This window comes from Tyto alba, unplaced genomic scaffold (assembly GCF_018691265.1).
Source record: "Tyto alba isolate M040663 unplaced genomic scaffold, T.alba_DEE_v4.0 Super-Scaffold_18, whole genome shotgun sequence".
In the NCBI taxonomy this organism is placed as follows: Eukaryota; Metazoa; Chordata; class Aves; order Strigiformes; family Tytonidae; genus Tyto; species Tyto alba.
In genome coordinates, this window is record NW_024881280.1 from 32,226,636 (window position 1) to 32,243,936 (window position 17,301).

Sequence of the window (17,301 nt, forward strand, 5' to 3'; positions counted from 1 at the left end):
CATACGAATCTCTGGTTTTCATTCAGATTTTATCACTAGAATGTTGAATTTTGAAAGCTCAGTTCTGCGGGCTTTTTAAAATTTTCTTGGTAGATTTAACAAGACACATTTTTGTCACTTTGTGCCTTAGCGAATTTAGCTTGTTACTTTAGGCGTGAATAAAGTATTAGTAGGATGACCCACTGCTAGGTGGAGAGACAAAACAGGTTTTCACATTTTCGTATTTCACTGTCTTTTTATTCTGATGTAAATTGCTAAACTAGAAATAAATTTTACATACCTTTTACATAACCAAGAGTAGAAACTGTTACCTTTATTCACATTTCTGTTGGATCAACCACCCTGCCAATGAACAGTAACGTTTTAAAAGTTTCTTCAAAGATCATGAAAAGGAACGGTCGGTCAACTTTGATGACAGGAGGCACGGTGAATGCAGTTATTTCTGACCCGCTAGCTGCTGTGGCCTCAGTTCCTTCTTCATCCACTTCAATTACTGCCTTTTGGACAACCTGCAGTGCAATGTAGAAGTGAAATATTTGTCAGAAATTATTATTGGCACGAAGAATGTTTTTCGAAGTACAGAGCATTCAGTTGAAGTAGGCTTCTATTAAGGCTTAAAGTGAGTAGGTCAGTGGAATCTAGCTCTGTGTGTTAGACTGGTAGATCCATATGCCGACTACTTCAGCAGCAGAGGAGTTAGTACAGCCACCACGACCACAGTACTTACAGAGTGGATGCTAGTTCAGGTGTCATTGTGCTTTTCCACATTTCTGAGCATACTCATTTCTCACTTAGAGATTCTCTTCTTGCAGCTGGCAGCGTGAAGCAACACTTGCAGCGGTACCGTGCTCCTCTTTGTTTCTCAAAAGTGGGAGGTGTGTTTTCATCAGCCACAAACACTGACCGGCTGTATATGTCATTCGCAGCTGATTTTGCGAGAGCTTAAGCAAATGCACCAAGCTTGGCTTTTTTTCCTATATATTTTGAATTTGCACATTTGGTAGCACAGAGTAAGGTTGTACAGCAGTGAGGTACAGTCGTGGGTTGGTCTGAGGACCTTCCCTTCCCACTGAAATCTCAGCCTGGCAGGATCTGATTCTTTTCCCTTTTTGTTCTTTCAGTCTGCATGTACCTCTCAGTACTTCCCCTGTATTTGGGTCTGTATTGGTGAACTGCCTCGTCAGCTAGTGCATTCCCAACTCCCAAACTCCTAATTCTAGGAATGATTTCTGTGAAGACAGTTGAAGCACTTCAGCAGCGTTGAGCTCTCTGCTAAATATTCTTAAATAATGAAGCTGGCTACCATGATTCACAGGGACAAGATGGTTCTCTGGCACTTTATAGCTGATGCACATATTGCTTCTAATATCAGTTAGCAGCTGCTATTCAACTGTGATTTTTTCATGATAACAGAGTTAACTGCTGAGAATCAGCACGGAATAGTTATATGATCAAGAGGCAGGGAGAAAAGTGCTGCAGATTGCTATTTTACTTCCCAAAAGTGCAATAGTTTATACCAAACTGAAAATCACCACAATTTTGTCTGTTAAATATTTACTCTTAGGATGTTATATTCTCCCAGTAAACGTTATTTTGTTAAGCCAGCACAATTTTGGAAAACTAGTTCGGGGCTTAGAGGTTTTGAAACTTGCCGTACTGACTATTAGCAGTTTTGACAAATTTGAAAGACTACTGTAATGATTTGGTGTGGGGAGACTTGTAACAGCAGCACCAGCAGCTTAGAAGGATTCTTTCTGATAGGATAGAAATACCTGAAGGGAGGGTGCAAAGAACGGGGAGCCAGACTCTTTTCAGTGGGGTTGGACCAGATGACCTCCAGAAGTCCTCTCCAACCTCAACCGTTCTGTGATTCTGTGAAGTTATGATCCTAGGTTATCAGCAGTCTACAACCCCGTACAACCACAAGGAGTTGTGTTATATACATTCCTCACGCAGGTTTATAAAGCTATGTTTTTAAATTCCGTGTCAGATTAATCTCATCTGAGTCTTGTTTTCCTCAACTGTTTATAAATCAAGCCAAGCCTGTTGCAGGGATTTTGTTGCTTTAACGTATGAATTTGCATGTATGATTAATTGCTTTTAATCTTGCTTCACACATTCTTGAAGTCGCCAGTTTCTCTGTGTGATATGTCTTTTATCTTCTTTCTTTGACCAATTTTCTATTATCAGCCATTGTCTTCTGTATAGACTGTTTCTTCTTAATGGGACATCTCTGGTCACATAGATGTTGTTCCTTCTTGATATTGGTGTGATTGCCAAGTTCTTTCTCTTCCATTCTTTTCTGCTTCTCATTCTGCTTCTGTTTTCTATCAGTTTTCTGAAATTCAGCTTTTCTCTCCCTTAAATAGTGGCACTGAGTTGTCTTCTCCTCTTTTTCCATGGTTCTGTGTTCCTCTCTTGGCCATTCACCACCCTTGCCTTTGCCTGCTTAAGTGATCTTGAAAAGTTTCAGTGTATGGAGGGGGGCATCAGGATGGATTGGAGTACAGCTGTGTTGTGTCGATGCTTTGCTGTGAGATTCTATTTTGTGTCTGCCAAGGTATGTAGATGGAAAGGCAGGACTGCATTTACTTCTCTTTCTCGCTGTTACTTTTTTGAAATTTTCTTATTTGAACTTTCTGAAGTTCTTTATTTGTTAAGAAGAATACCTGTCTCTGGTCTGTGTATCAGGGGTTCCCTCTTTGGATTTCCTTCCTTGCTCTGCCTTTTGTCATTTACAATGTCCTTCTCGTCCACAGTTTTTGTGTAATTGTGCTCCTTCCCTGCCAACCATGTTCATCTTGAGGCAGAGCTTTCCTCCTGTGATGGGTTAGCTTTGGAAGGTGTTGAGCACATATGAAATGTAACTGCCCCTTACTGCTACACACCTCATATTTGAAGTGGGATCCATACTGGCTCAGGTGTGCAGATTGCATATACTTCACAGATAAGGTCCTTTCCTATTAGTGTCCCTCTGAGTGTATATGACATATGCTCTTGGCTGGGCCATTTGTATACTATTATAATCCAAATAGCAAATAATTTTAGAAGGCTTACCTGTGAAACTGCTACATATTCTTGATCTGTGAGATGACTAAGATCTGCTGTCCGCGTAAAGAGATTTTTAATTCCAAGAGCATGAAGCAATTTCTTCATTTTGTATTTTTGCTCTAGTTTGAACTTTGGAAATGAAATATCCATTTTTCTGTTTGAAAAAAAAAAAAAAAAGTTCATTGCAAACTTGGGCTACATAGTAGATCATTTGACTGCTGAAATGCACACTACTCAGGAATTAAGCTTTACACAGAAGAAGGGGCAAAAACGAAAGAGTCTCTGCTGGAATTTAGGTTGACAGAATATCATCTCTGAGCTGTTGATTGCCAAAGATGCTAGAAATTATTTCCTTCTCTCTATAAAATACTTCTACCAGCACTTACAGTGCACAGATACCAGGGCAACACACTAATTTATTGACCAGGGAAGAGAATTGTCACTTTGGGACTTACATTTCACAGGCATCATTTAGGTTTACATTTTCATATTCAAACTTATCAATTGGTCTGGGTTTTTCACTGGTAGAAAAGGTTTAATAAATGTACTGCATATCTAGATTTATTGTGCACTTTGCCTGGCAATGATAAATTTAAGGAGAGGGAAGGCCTAAGGAAGAATTTGGAAAGACTAGTTTGACTGTGCCCTCAGAGGCACATCCTTTTTTTATTGAGGAGAGCCACAGACTTGTCACCTCGGAATAGAAGCCTTCACATGCCCCATGGGCTGTGGGTAGGCTGTTAAAGGACCTCTACCCTAATGCCACAGACACACCAGCATGTGGAAAGGGTTAGGAAGACCAGCTAATCTGCCGTGCTTTGTTGCTTTGCTGCAGTAGACAAAAGACTTTAAAGCAATACCTGGTTTTCATGTTTCCAAGCCAGGATTCCACAAGCTCTGTAGTCAAATGGTCTTCAAGTGAAATGTAATCTCCTTCCTTTTCTGGGATGACAATCAGCATGTGGGCCTTCCCTTTGTAGGGTAGCTTTATCACAGTGCATCTTAAGTTCTCATCAAAAGTTGAATTGACTTTATCTGACTTGAACATCATGGGTACCTGTACGCTTCTGTATTTGTTTATGTGGAAAGTCTCCATTTCTGTGAATTTGGAATTAAATGGGTAGACCCACTTGCCTGAGGAAAGAAAGAAATTAAATGACTGTGCATTCAGACTTCTTCAGACAAGCGTTCAGAAACCCTTGTAAAAAAAAAGTATAGGTTATTTTCTGTATCTAGTTGAAGTGGATGTCAGTTCTGTCTGGGATAAGTGGATGACAATTGCAGTATATTAAGGGTATGTGCTTTAATTTTTTTGCAGCAGGAAAAGGAAGTAATTCACAAAATAAATACCTTCATTTGCAGGGAAAGAAGGGAAATCTTTTTCTAAGGTTGATTAGTTGTCAGTCAAGTTCAGAACTGATATCCTTTTTGTGTACTGAATGCCATCTGAGCATCCATCTTTTATTAACATGTCACCTTATCTGAAATCCTTTACCAGCTGTTCAACATCCTGTTTCTAAATTAATTATGCAATATTTTGGGTGGGGATTCATCAGTGCACTGAGTTGTAAGGTGCACTGGAATGTGACCTCCTCTCTACTAATGCTTTTGATCCTTACCGTTGCTTTCAAATGTAGCCACAACCATTTATCTCTTTTGTCTGTTTTTTCTGCCAGGAAAAGTAACCTTGGCATTCGGCACACTGCACTTTTCTAAATACAAAAGAATAAACTTAATCCATGGGGAGACTGTATGGCTGAGGGGTAATTTTCTTTGCTTTTTACCTAATTGGCTTTCTCTGGCTTCTGAATGGCTGTTCCAGAGTAAAGGGTGGGCTACAACTCCTTCTCATCCCCGGGACCTCCTTTTGGAGAACCTTATCTTTCTGCTAAGACAGTGGTCAGAAAGACCCCAACAACAGGAAAAGGAGCATAAGGTATTTGGCAGTAGAGGACCTCTCCACAGAACAGTCTCTGCCCATCACAGCTATTTCTTTCCCTCACCCTGTAAGGTAGTATAGTGGAGTACTTTGGTTCCTCTGGGAAAAAAGCTTCTTGACTGAAATAGTGAAATTATTCTCGTTTTCGTGATTTTGTGTACCATGTAAAATCAGTAATTATTTTATGCCCAGCATCCATCATTCAAAAGATTATCATGATTAAGACGTCTACATTTTAATTGGTGAATGAAAATTAAACACTATTTTAGTTCCAAAGAGGGATTATTCAGTGTCAGATTGAGATAATCTGATGCGGGGCTTTTTCTTCTCTTTGAGACTCTATTGTATGGAAGAAAGCGTAGAAGAACAGTGATTCCCTGTCATGAAAAATCCTCTCCTATTAAATAAACCTAATAGAAGAAAGTAAATGCAGATGGAGAAAACAGGACATCTGAATTAATTTAAACTTCCCCTAATGTAGCTGAAGTTAGAGTCCTGATTCTCCTAATAAATAACTATTTTGCAAAATAAAAACAGCAGTTACCTTTAAAGACAATGTAGTCCACGAGTAGCAGTTTATTGTGGCGGTCAAGCTCTTCAAAAAGCTCTGGGATTTTTCCTTTGGTCCTTTTGTTAATGTTTTGATTTATGACGAATTTTGCCTGTGTAAAGTTTTGAAAGTCCACTCTCAGGAATTCCATATCAAAGTACTGCTTAGACAAATTGAGGAAAGACTCCTTGAGTCTGAGGTCTTTTCGGATAAAAGAAAGAGTACCTTGCACAAGGAGAAGTTCTTCATTCATTGTTATGTTATCTTTCAGTTGTTTAAACAAAGCTGGTAAGTGATGGTGATCCATTCTGTCCTTCAAAGCTTGGACGTTTAGACTTTTTACTATTTGTCTATGTGTTTCCCCTTTAGCTGCCAGCATATATACAGTCATGAGAGCTGATACAGAAAGGGGAGAGATGATTACATTGTTATCATGTGTCATTGCAATTTTTCTGTAGAGGTTAAATCCAAAATTTGCAGTCTTTTCAGTGAAGTTGTGAAGAGTGAACTCTTCGAGACCTCGATCTTCAAAAGGCTTAGAGATATTTTGGTGATGATGCCACTCTTCAGAAATATTGACATTTTTATTTCTTTCCAATAAATTATTCTCTTTTTCCTTCTTTGCAATTTTAGGTTTGATGCTAGCCTTTATGCTTTCAACACATATTTCACTTAAGAGAAGTATGTAAATTCCTATTTTCATGTTGACATCCAATAATAATAAGCTCTTTTTTCTTCTAGTAAAGACAAAGGAAAAAAAAAAAAAAAGGTAACAATGACTTTTTAGCTTGTTATTCTATTCACAATGCAAAGGTCATAGATATAGCGAGGTGGTCTTTCTGCATCTTCAGTGTATATACTCTAAGCCTAAGATCTGGTTCCTGTCTGAAAGGACAGATTTAGATCAATGAAGGAGATAAGTTTCCAACATCATTAAGTCAATCCAGAAGAAATATCATGATCTTCTGGTATTGGTGGTTCATGTCAGAAGTATTTCACTGATTTTCCCTTGCTAACTCAGAATTCCTTTGCAAAATGAAACCCATATTTCAAGTACAAGATGCAGCTCAAAGATGAAAAATTGGCTTGTTGGACCCGTGTCACAGCTTTTGCTCCTGTGAAATTGATGTCATCTATAAGCACAGGAATTCTAGGCAGCATGTGGTAGAAATGACATGCTTGCCTTTCATCATTCCTTTTCACTTTTCATCCTTCTGCTATAGGTTGTTATTACTCCATTCAGATCATTTTCCTGATCACATGCCACAGTATTCCCCGTGCTTTTATACTTCAGCAAATGCTGAAGCAGCTTTGTCAGTGCCATCTCCTCCCTGAAAATTCCATTTTTCAGTGTCAAATAGCACAAGGATGAAACAGTTGTTCTGTGCTTTAAAATACGGTATTTTACACACGTTGTGATTTCTAACTGAAGTTGATACAGGGTCTCCTATCTGTCCAGCAAAATCTTTGGAGAGAAATTGATACGTCTTGCAGAAGGCCTCAGGCAAACTTTAGCATCAGACATTGCTTGTGTAAATTTGCACATGCAAGCACACTTTTCCCTGCATAAAATGCAAATATGCTCATCATTCAACTTCCATTCAAAGCAATTTCTCTTCCACACAGCAGTGTTCAGTTTCACCTTACGGAAAAATTTTGAATGGCCATAATCTTTGGAGACGCGTTTTCCCTTTGTGAATGGAACAGGATGTTAAAGACCAGCAAACCTGCACGGAATCCTGTCGTATAGCAGTGGCTTGCAAATGGATAAATGAGATGAAAAGATACATTGTATGGCCAGTCTTAAAAATAATAAGTGATTCAACAATCCAGGAAACACATAGCAACTATTAGCTACTCCTTTTAAGCTAAGGATCTGTAACAGCAAATTATGGTCATTGTATCATTTGTGATTTGGCATATGGGAAAGCTATTTTATTTGATTGCCATTTATTTAGAGTTCAGCTGAATTTCACAGTTGCCTGATTCAGGCTGTGGGAGTGGGAGTTAGTCCTGAAAAGGTACGTTGATGGGAGTGCTGAGACATTTGGGTGCCAAATCACAGGGTGCTTTTGGCAGTCAGGTGGTGTGCTATTTTCTTTTGAGATAATAGGTCACGTTCTGTACTTGGTGCAACACAGATGGGATGTAATGACTTAATCGGGAGGCAGTGAAATCCCTGAATGTTGTGCCTCTTCTCGAGTGCATGGCAGCCAGGGAACAGCTTAAAATATGCAGCGTACTGTGGTCGTGAATGTTTTTTTCTTAATTTTTCTTTCCCATTAACTCTTGTGTTTTTTTGTTTGTTTGTTTGTTTGGGTTTTTTTGTTGTTTTTTTTTTTTTCCCAATGAAATTTGCAGTGTCTGGGTTCTGCGGGAATGAAATAGGGAAAGGGGTGACAACTTCAGGTGCTGCCTTGCTGGCCAAACGGCGCACACGACTTCGGCAGGGTTGGGATACTCACTCTCCCCTGCCAGATTGCAAGCGGCGCCGCTAAGAGCTATGGCAGTAACTGCTACGCCTTTCTGCTCCTTGACTCACTTCGGTGGGAAGGAGCACAGGCACCGAGGCAGGCAATCCTATGCCTGCCCTGGCTGCAAAGAAGGAGGTCCCTTCCCCTGGGAGTCATCCCTGCTTCCAAGAGGTATCCTTGGACACCGCGGAGTCAGCTTGAGCAGAGAGGCAGGGATGGGAGAATTTTTGCTTCTCGTCGTACTCGGTCACAGAGAAAAAGCTTTACGCAACAGCAACCAACCCTCTAAAGAGGCCAAACTGCTCCCTAGGTGTTGCAGAGCGCCAGCTTTTCGCCGGCTTTTCTGGGGATAGCGCAATTCTTGTGCAACATCTGACGGTGTTGCGTTTGGCAGACGTCACTGGTGCGTCTTTCTGAGAGGTCCGGGACAGCGCTTGGCTCGGGCGGGCCACCAGATTCCACCCACCCCCCCGAGGAGTTAGGAAGGGACCGAGCAGGAAAGCAGTGAGCTGCCTTCCAGAGGGCTCTGCCTTCCTCACACAAATAGTTTTCAGGCTGAAAGGACAGGGCAGGTGCAGAAAGCTGTTGTTTACAGGCACGTTCCAGGCCATTCGGCGCTCGAGGAGGGAGTCCCGCATCCTCAGACATACACAAATCCTGCTGATTTGGGTGCTATGAACATCACAGAAGTAAGAACCTCACAATTGTGCTAAGCATTCGCTGCAAATTTGAGATTGAAAGAAATTAAGCTTAACATTACGTCAGCTTTATTATTCAAATTCAGGAAGAGTTAGAAATAAAGCACATCCTCTAGGATTAGGAAAAACAGTTCCAGAAACAATGGAGTGATATTTTTGCACATTATGGACTTGTATTTTCAGACCAGAGTTAAGCTTATTGCTAATTTCAGAGAACTCACTTTATGCATAAAGTGGACGGTTCGTTAATAAACATAGAAGTGCTAGAGCAAAGTTAACATTCTTTGCATTTTAAGAAATATTTGTTTCTCATAGTCTCGGATATCAAAGAAAGAAGTTGCTTGCTCAAATGCATTTTTTCTTCTGAAGGCATTAAAGCAAGAGAAAATTATATTGAAATGCTGATTAAGATCTAGAGCCACTTAAAACAGCACATCTAGAGAATAGCTGATAAATATATAAAATTATATATATATATATAAAAGATAATAACCCCTTTACAATCTAAATGCTTCATATAAATTTTGTCTTACCTGTTAAGTAGCTCCTCTGTTACTTTTCTCAATCAACTACGTTTAAAAATGAGATGAAGATGTCTGTCCCATATAGAATTTTTTCAACAAATATTTGCTCTTCCAAAGAGTGATAATCTGGTTTTGTCTGTTATAAATTAACTGCTTTACAAACATTGTGTGTTGTGTTTCCCATCAATGGCATAATGAGGGAGGGTTATATTCCAGTAACCAAGTTCTATCTTTCATGAGAAACAAGAGAACAGCAAACTCTTTGCGTCCAGCCCTTCGGCACCCCAGCAGGATTTGGCCCCACACATCCAATCCCCCGCGAGAATTATTTTACAGGTAGGCTCTCAGCTACTCAGTGCTGGAAGCAGTATCCAGTCCTGCTTAAAATACCCCCTTCTGTAAATGAATTGGTCACTGTTCACCAGTTCGGGGGGAGCGCAAGGGAGGGAGGGAGCAGGTACAGAGCATTTGTAGGTGTGTTGTCAGCTGCCTTGACCCAAAATTTAGCCCTTCCTCTTAGAGCAGAGACCAGGGCTTCACTCCCTGCTCCAAGAGCATTCCAACTATTTGGTAACATACCAGTATGCCAAAATTAACCGACTGCAAAAGCACTGAGTGATATTTCTTCTATAAGAGACAAAATGGGCAAAGCTGGTATTCCTTCAAATGTTGTACAGAGCTATAGGAAGTAAGAATAAACTATTTGAATCTTCATTTGGTTGGGCTTGGACAGATTTGTCAGGCCAGTTTTGGGTCTTGAGCATTATTAGTTGGGCAAAGCGTATTTTTAAGACCGATAGTTTACTCAGCAGCTTCTGTAGTGTGGGCGTGATCTAAACTCTTCACCGTTTTGATCATTGGCCTAATTCCAAATAAAATATAAACATGGAACTGCCCATCTTCCCCTCATGCTCTTAAACTGCTTTCTATAATACTCCCAAATGAAACAGAACATTTCGTTCCGATTTGGATTGTAAAAAAAAAAAAAAAAAAAAATTTGGCCTTAAAACTTGAGATAAGGGGACTAGTCTCCATATTTCAACTGAACGGGAAAAAAACTTCTACATGCAGTCTAAGTGGAAGCATTGTCAGAGAAAAGGAGGAAATATTAGAAAGCCCACAAAGGACTTGGGCATCCAAGGCTCAATGGAAAAAGGCTTTTGTTTGTTGCTGATGAGTATTGCTTCTATAAAAGTGGCCACAGTGTTTGCTTACAAAGGGCAAGATTTGATTAAGAAGTGCTTAAGACCTGAATGTAGCCCCTCCATGGTCTGACCAGGTTTGTACCCACGCTACAAGGACACATTACCGGAGGGCACTTCTGCATTTCATGCTCTGAAGAAGTTCAGCAGAGGAGTTGTGAAGAGTCGCAGACTCTAGGTCCCTAAAATCTTCCTTTCTTTAAAATCTTTTAAAATATTCTTCCTTTTAGAAACAATCCCAGTCATAATAGGCCCCAAGTATAGGCACTGTATTAAAGAACACAGGAACATAAGATGGGGTGACCGAGTGAAGGACCTGCGCTAACATCATGTGGTCTATTCCCTAAGGATAAAAAGCTCCCCTGTGAATGCCCCATTGACTCCAGAACTTCAGTTCTCTGTCCAGACTGGTCATTTTTTTTCCACTCCCTAGTCTATATTTATTTGCGGTTAGTTCAGTTGGATTTGAAATTCAAATGTCTTCTCCTTACACGGAAGAAATTTGCATCTGATCTGGTTGAACAAAGCTGCATGACTGAGATGTGCTTCTGAAGGTGCATTTTCTGGAGATTGTGGTACTGTACTTGTGGCCCAGGAAGACGATACACAGAAAATACACAAAACCTTACCCGGCTTTTGTGCTCTGGCAAAATTAGCAGTGTTATTTGCACTAAGAGTAGCAACCAAGCCTCTTCCCAGCCCTCGCACCAGGACCCTGACACACATGGTCACCACTGGCAGCCCTGCCTGAGTTAAGATTCAATGATATTGATATTTAATATTCAAAAGCTGAAGTCTTGTTTATAGATGGTAGTAAAAAGAAGGGTTTGAAGAAATCTTTGAATCAGTTAAATCTTTTCTGGACCCCAGAAACCACATCAATCCCATTTTGTTTGGAAGAAAAAGGAGGCTGCTATGAGATGTATTGACTGTGTACAGAGATCTGAGGGAATTGTCTTCCTCTCTAGTTACTCACAAAGCCCTTGCTAGTTTTTTTTTGTGCTGGGTAACACCTCGCGGAGAGTATTCTCCACACACTATTGGGAGTAACGTATTCATTCCTCCCACCAACTCCTATTTATATTGTCAGTCACCCCTGGATTCAACAGAGCTTTCTGAGCAGTAAAACACCACGCAGCATATGGGTAATGCTCTGCCAAACTATACATATTCACAGAGTGATTTACTGGGAGCGGATTGCCAGCGTGCAACACTGGCAAAATTGCACTTTTCCACAGTTCAAGACAAAACTACCCCCGAGGCCAGGATAAGCCAGGGCAATACATGTGTATTGCTGCCCAGTTGTGTCTCTGGGGGGAGCTTGTGCCAGCACAGCCCTGAGGCTGGGCGACAGGCAACTGGTAAGTCAGCAGTTGAGCTAAAGACCATCTGTTCTCTAATAGACAAGTGGTTTTGGATTCATATGCAACTCTGCAAAATTTGGCGGTGATTATGTAGGCCAGCTTCTCACCAACCTGTTTGTCAAAGGCTCTGCGACTCTTGAGTACCTGGGGGTAGATGATACTGCAGAGGCAGGCTCAGCTGCTTGTTCCAAATATTGGGATGATTTCTGTTGGAAGCCCCTTTCAGCTTTTTGCAGTTCTTCTTGTGGGGCTGGCAACACTTCTGCTTCAGTGGCTGCTTTTCCTCTTACTGATTTTCTCCAGTCTGGTTTAGGAAACTTTCAGTGACCATGCAGAAACCAGTGATCTTAATATTTGGTTTGTTTTGGGCTTAGGTTCCCTGTGCTAACTACGGTTCCTTTCAATTACAAGCTCCTTAGTACAGCAGTAGTGTTTGCTTAGGTAATGCCTCTGTTTCACAGTCCATGCCTCATTTTAGCAATGTTTGTAACTCCACCACAGTTGAGCTTCAAAGTGAGCTATAAGATGTGATGTGCAGGATTGCAGGACCGAGAGATCAGGTTCCTGGTGGTTTAATTAAGTGTACCTGTGCCAGGTTCCCAGTGAGAGATTTTTTGGAACAGAGTTTCTTTCCTTGCTTAGTCAAGGTAGTAACCGAACAGATACTTTTCACTCCAGGCCCTGCAAATTTCTGTCCCCAGCTAGTGACTACCCATTTGTTTTTTCAAGGACAGACACAGGATATTTACACCTGTCTTGAAGGAGCTAGCTGGGACCAGTCAGTAATACTGTCCAAGATGGAGTCTGTTGAGAAGAATTAAGGCAAAAAGTGTTAACTTAGGAAAATATTTGGGCAGAATGTGATCTAACCTCTCCCATGTTTCTTAGACGGAACAAAATGCCAGTGTACCAGGAGGAATGCAGAAGATACAGAGATTTTCAAGGATCTATATTTATTCCGAAATCTCACTGTGAAATTACTCATAACACATAAACTAACATGCTCCAACAGTTATAAAACAGCTCTTTATACAGTCTCTTGAACATCCTTAGTTTGTCAACGAGATGATTCATCAAGGTGGCTGCTGCTTCTCCCAGTCCAAGAGTGCCTATTATAATTGAAATCAGCTGGATGCAAGCACCCTGATGGCTCCATACCTACACTTTTCATAAGCCCAACTTTTTTTGTAGAGAACTAGGCCTATGCAATTGTTCATATGGGAAGATTCCTGTAGCGAAAGCATCTTTGGAAGGTATGTATGCCTGCAGCTCATCTGGGGTGGGCTGGGTACGTGACCGTACAAGATGACCAAAGCAGTAAAGCTGTAGCACTTCATAACACAGGGCTGAAGTATCTCCTTTATATTTTCAACTTTACAGTTAAGCACTGTCTAACTGTCCTCGAACGCACAAATAAAATTGTAATTGTCTGTTAATAGGACATCTTACTGTGGAAGCTCTTTTAGGGAACGCAAAAATCATGAAACACTAACAGTGTGTCCAGAGAAGTACTGTCAATTTGTAGTAACAGGTAAAATATCATGTAGCGTGAATCCTGTGTTATTCCAGGGGATGGAGTAAACAACTTTTTACAGTCACTCCCAGCCTTGTTTCCTGTGATTCTCTGACTCACAGCAAAGGAATATTTTCGTTCTCAAGAATTTATTTGGTCTGCATTTTTACGTGCGAGAACTCAAGAGCTGCAGCAAGGGGTGGTTGATGTTTGCCTAGTCCCCGGGGAGCCAGCAGGTGTCATCAGAACCTTTATTTCTCTGATGGGAAGAAGGATAATTTTGTGTGTTTGCACATCTGCCCTTCTCTGTGCCTTGCTAAATTTGTACTGTAAGGCAGGACTTAAGCAGGCAGGAGTCAAAACCATAAAAAAAGGGCACTGGAAGATATTTCTGTTCTCCTGGGAGGTCATCTCAAAGTTTCTCCACTAGATGTGAAATGCAAGTATATTTCTATTTTCAGTTATCGAAAAAAATCAATTTTAAAGGCAGGAATTACAAAGTGTCTAAGAGATTGGTATGTCTAGAGGGAAAACCCCTTATTATTGCATCTTCAAAGTGGCATAAAATACTGACATCGATGACCTCTGGTCACCTGAACTTGGAATATGATGTATTTTCCCACTATTCCTTATCCAGATTCCATGTTTACATGCACTGCACATGCATCTCTTTATTTGTGCAATAAACGAGTCGTGACTTGCAGTCTCTGACTGTCTGGCCTGAAGCAGTTACCCGACGTAATGAAGAAATCTCTGCACTTTGGCCTCTGTAAAAGACAAGCAAAAGATGCTCTCTTGCACTTGTGAAATGTGCTGAGGTTTACTAAGTACCAAATGAGTGCAAGATAGTGTTATTCACACTGCCCAGAGTGAAGGGCAGAGCTCTGCCTTGTGGGGGTTGGGCTGATTTTTTTTTTTTTGTTTGTTTGGGGTTTTTTTTTTGTTGTTTTTTTTTTTGTTTGTTTGTGGTTTTTTTTTTGTTGTTGTTTTGGTTTGTGTTTTTTGTTTTTTTTTTTTTTTTTTTTTTTTTTTTGTTCTTATTGTTTGTTTGTGTTTTTAAACATGGAGATCAGCCCAGTAACCTACTACAGCTCTGGTATTAGTTCTCATGGCTTGAGTGTGGGCTTCCTGTAGGCTGCATGTGGCAGGGATTCGAAAGCCAGCTCTTCCTCCTTGGTATGTACCTACCTGTCTGTGCTTTCACAAAGTATTTAAGCAGGGGTTGGTTTTCATACAGAACTTGGTGTCCTTGTTTAAACTGCTTCAGCTCTTTACTCTGCCTGGTCTTCAATGAGACAAGTCAGTATCCGTGTGCTGCATGATGGTCTCGGGATCAGTCCCTTCTTGAGATTTTTAAATACCTGAGTTCACCTGAAAACAATGGAACTAAAGTGGGGAAGCAAGGGCAGATAAATCTTTAAGAACACATGAACATTTCCTTCAAATACCACATGAAGCTGTCGTATGGCAACAACATAATTCTTGTGAGTTTGAGTTCAAAAGATAATAAATTATACACTGCCACATACAAGAGACATCCATAATGATCATTCTCAAATGTAAGGCCAGAGACTTTGGGTACTTGTGTCTCTCACTTGATCATATATATAATCCTAATTTTCAAGAAGCAGACATATTATACTAAAAATCCGCTATCAGTTGAAAATTTGTAACTAATATTTCCATTGTTTCTTTCCCATAAGGAAAAATATTTAGGCAGTGAAATAGTTAAATGGACAGCACCCCCTGTCTGTGAGCTGTGTGAGGACACGAATATGGTTTTCTTTATGTTTCATACGAATAGTGCATTTAATATGTGGGCAGTGCCAGATGTGATCTGTTAATTATTCATTTCCTTGATTTAAGTGCTAATGTCACTTAGCAACCTTACTCATCTTTGGAATGGAACTTTTTAAGGATGCACATGCATTGCTAGTGAGAATAACATTTATATTAAAAAAAAAAATATTGGGGAAATGGAGCAAATGCATGAATCTCTCTCACTCCTGATGGGAACTGGGTGAAAAGTTTATAGTTCTTTTGATAGGTTTCCTTTAGACCATTACAGCATTTGATTGCTCTTCCCAGTTCCTGAAATTTTCTGGCTAAAGTTCCATTCAACTTTGTAACTGTGACTCAGTGAATTTTCAGCTTGGGTTTTTTTTAAGGAAATTCAGGTTATACTTTGTCTCATTCTCTCTCTCTCCTTCTCTTCATTCCATTTTATATATTTTCAAAGTATTCTCTATTTGCATCCAATCTGACAAAATGATAAAGGTCTGAAACATATAAAATTCATACAAATTTCATGAAGTTGAATGACCTGATCTGGGACAGAAACACTTCTACAGCCTGCACTGTGGGAGGAGCTGATGAGCTTGTCTCTGCTAGACATCAGAGAATCCACACCAGAGCAGCTATGGAAACCGGGTTTCACTGAATCTGTAGGCCAGATGACTGTATATGCAAAAAAAAAAAAAAAAACAAACAAAAAAAACCACAAAAACCAAACAAAAACCCCAAAACTGCATAGGTTTGTTTTCGGATATTTACTTTTATGCTGGTAAATTAAGCCCATCAGTGTGTTGAAGGTAAATGAAACTTAAATATTCACGTGCTGGATAACAAAGAGTAGCAAGATATGCTTATGCTGAGCAGTTTTTGTATAAGTATCCACACCTAGAGGGTGACAGGACAGCTGGAAGGAAGGGAGAAGAAAAGGAAGACAGTCAAAGTAGCAAGGAGCTGAGACTTTATTGAACAGGGGTCAGAAATAGAAACTGCCCTTGGAGACGCTCAAAATCTGGCCCAAGGTTTCATCAGTCCATGAAGTGTAACTGGACATTCAAGGTCTGTTCCTTGGCTAGTGACAGCATTTTGCCACATGGCTGGCGCTGGCAATGCAGTCTCTTTGGACGCTGACTCACTTGGAGTAGAAAGTTGTATTCCCATGGGATATGGACTATGGGCTTAAAGGACCTTCACTGTCAGGGCCTCTGTGAAGATTAAGCTGCAGGTTAGTCTTGCTTTTCTGTGCTACAGTCATAAGCACAATATCAGCACTGCTCTCTAGGCCTTTTCTTGGAAAGATTCCCGGTCTCCTACAGTCGGCATTTTGTGCCAAACTGAAGCATTTAAAAGCCTGTAATACACTGTATTATATATTCCTTTCAAGAGAGTGGTGTCCCCAGCGTGGGAGCAGTCTTACTTCAGACACTTCTTGGGTCTGTGGCCAGATCAGAATAAGTCACTGAACACATCGGAGGCATCATCTTTACCTCCCAGAAGGCCTCATCTAGCATCTTCAGCTGTTCCTTCTGAGTCATTTTTGATTGAAAGCACCTATTTTGCTCCCTCTATAATGAAACAATTTTTGGATCCCACTGAAGTCACTCCATACCGAATGATAGTAACCTTGGTCAGCAGCTGATTATAGAATGAATGTGAGATTTCTGAATCATATAATTTGCCTTTGATGGGGGTATTCATTTTTCTTTTTGGCATTGTAATGAGCATGGAAGCATTTGCATTGACAGGAGGTTTAAATTACAATTCACCACCCGTTCTTCTTCAGTGAGCAGTGGTGTCTTCAAGTTCCAGTCATTGTCCTCTAAAGGACAGCCAGTCCTGTGGTCAGACTTCTTGTCAGCCAACATTTCTATTTAGTAGAAGATAAACGTAGGGTGAATGTGATATTTCAACTACATTTTATTGAGCGAGTGGCTATATTTAACGAGACTTTACTCTCTTTGACCGACAGGAAAACAAGTGCTCTTGTGAACACCAGTGCAGTAGTATCATGAGATGGAGGACTCTGTATCGAGAGACAGCTTGAGACAGGCTTTAGCCTTTAGCATCATGGTTCATACACTTGCCACCCAAATTCATATCTTCAGCTTGACCTTATTTATCTGATAGCCGAGGCACATCGTATCCATAATACGTATTGGAAAATCTAAGCTCAGACATAAAGATGTTCTTCAGTC

The 17,301-nt window shown here is 40.4% G+C and overlaps 1 protein-coding gene across 1 annotated transcript; it reads right to left on the reverse strand.

Annotated features, from left to right (window-relative positions):
• Window positions 1-301: 301 nt before the first annotated feature.
• Window positions 302-6,255, reverse strand: SERPINA10 (serpin family A member 10). The gene is made up of 4 exons (XM_009967236.3): window positions 5,535-6,255; window positions 3,912-4,185; window positions 3,058-3,205; window positions 302-509 (listed from the first exon to the last, which is right to left on the reverse strand). The coding sequence occupies exons 1-4, from the start codon at window positions 6,241-6,243 to the stop codon at window positions 318-320; spliced, it is 1,323 nt and encodes a 440-aa protein (XP_009965538.2). The 5' UTR covers window positions 6,244-6,255; the 3' UTR covers window positions 302-317.
• Between the last annotated feature and the right edge of the window lie 11,046 nt (window positions 6,256-17,301).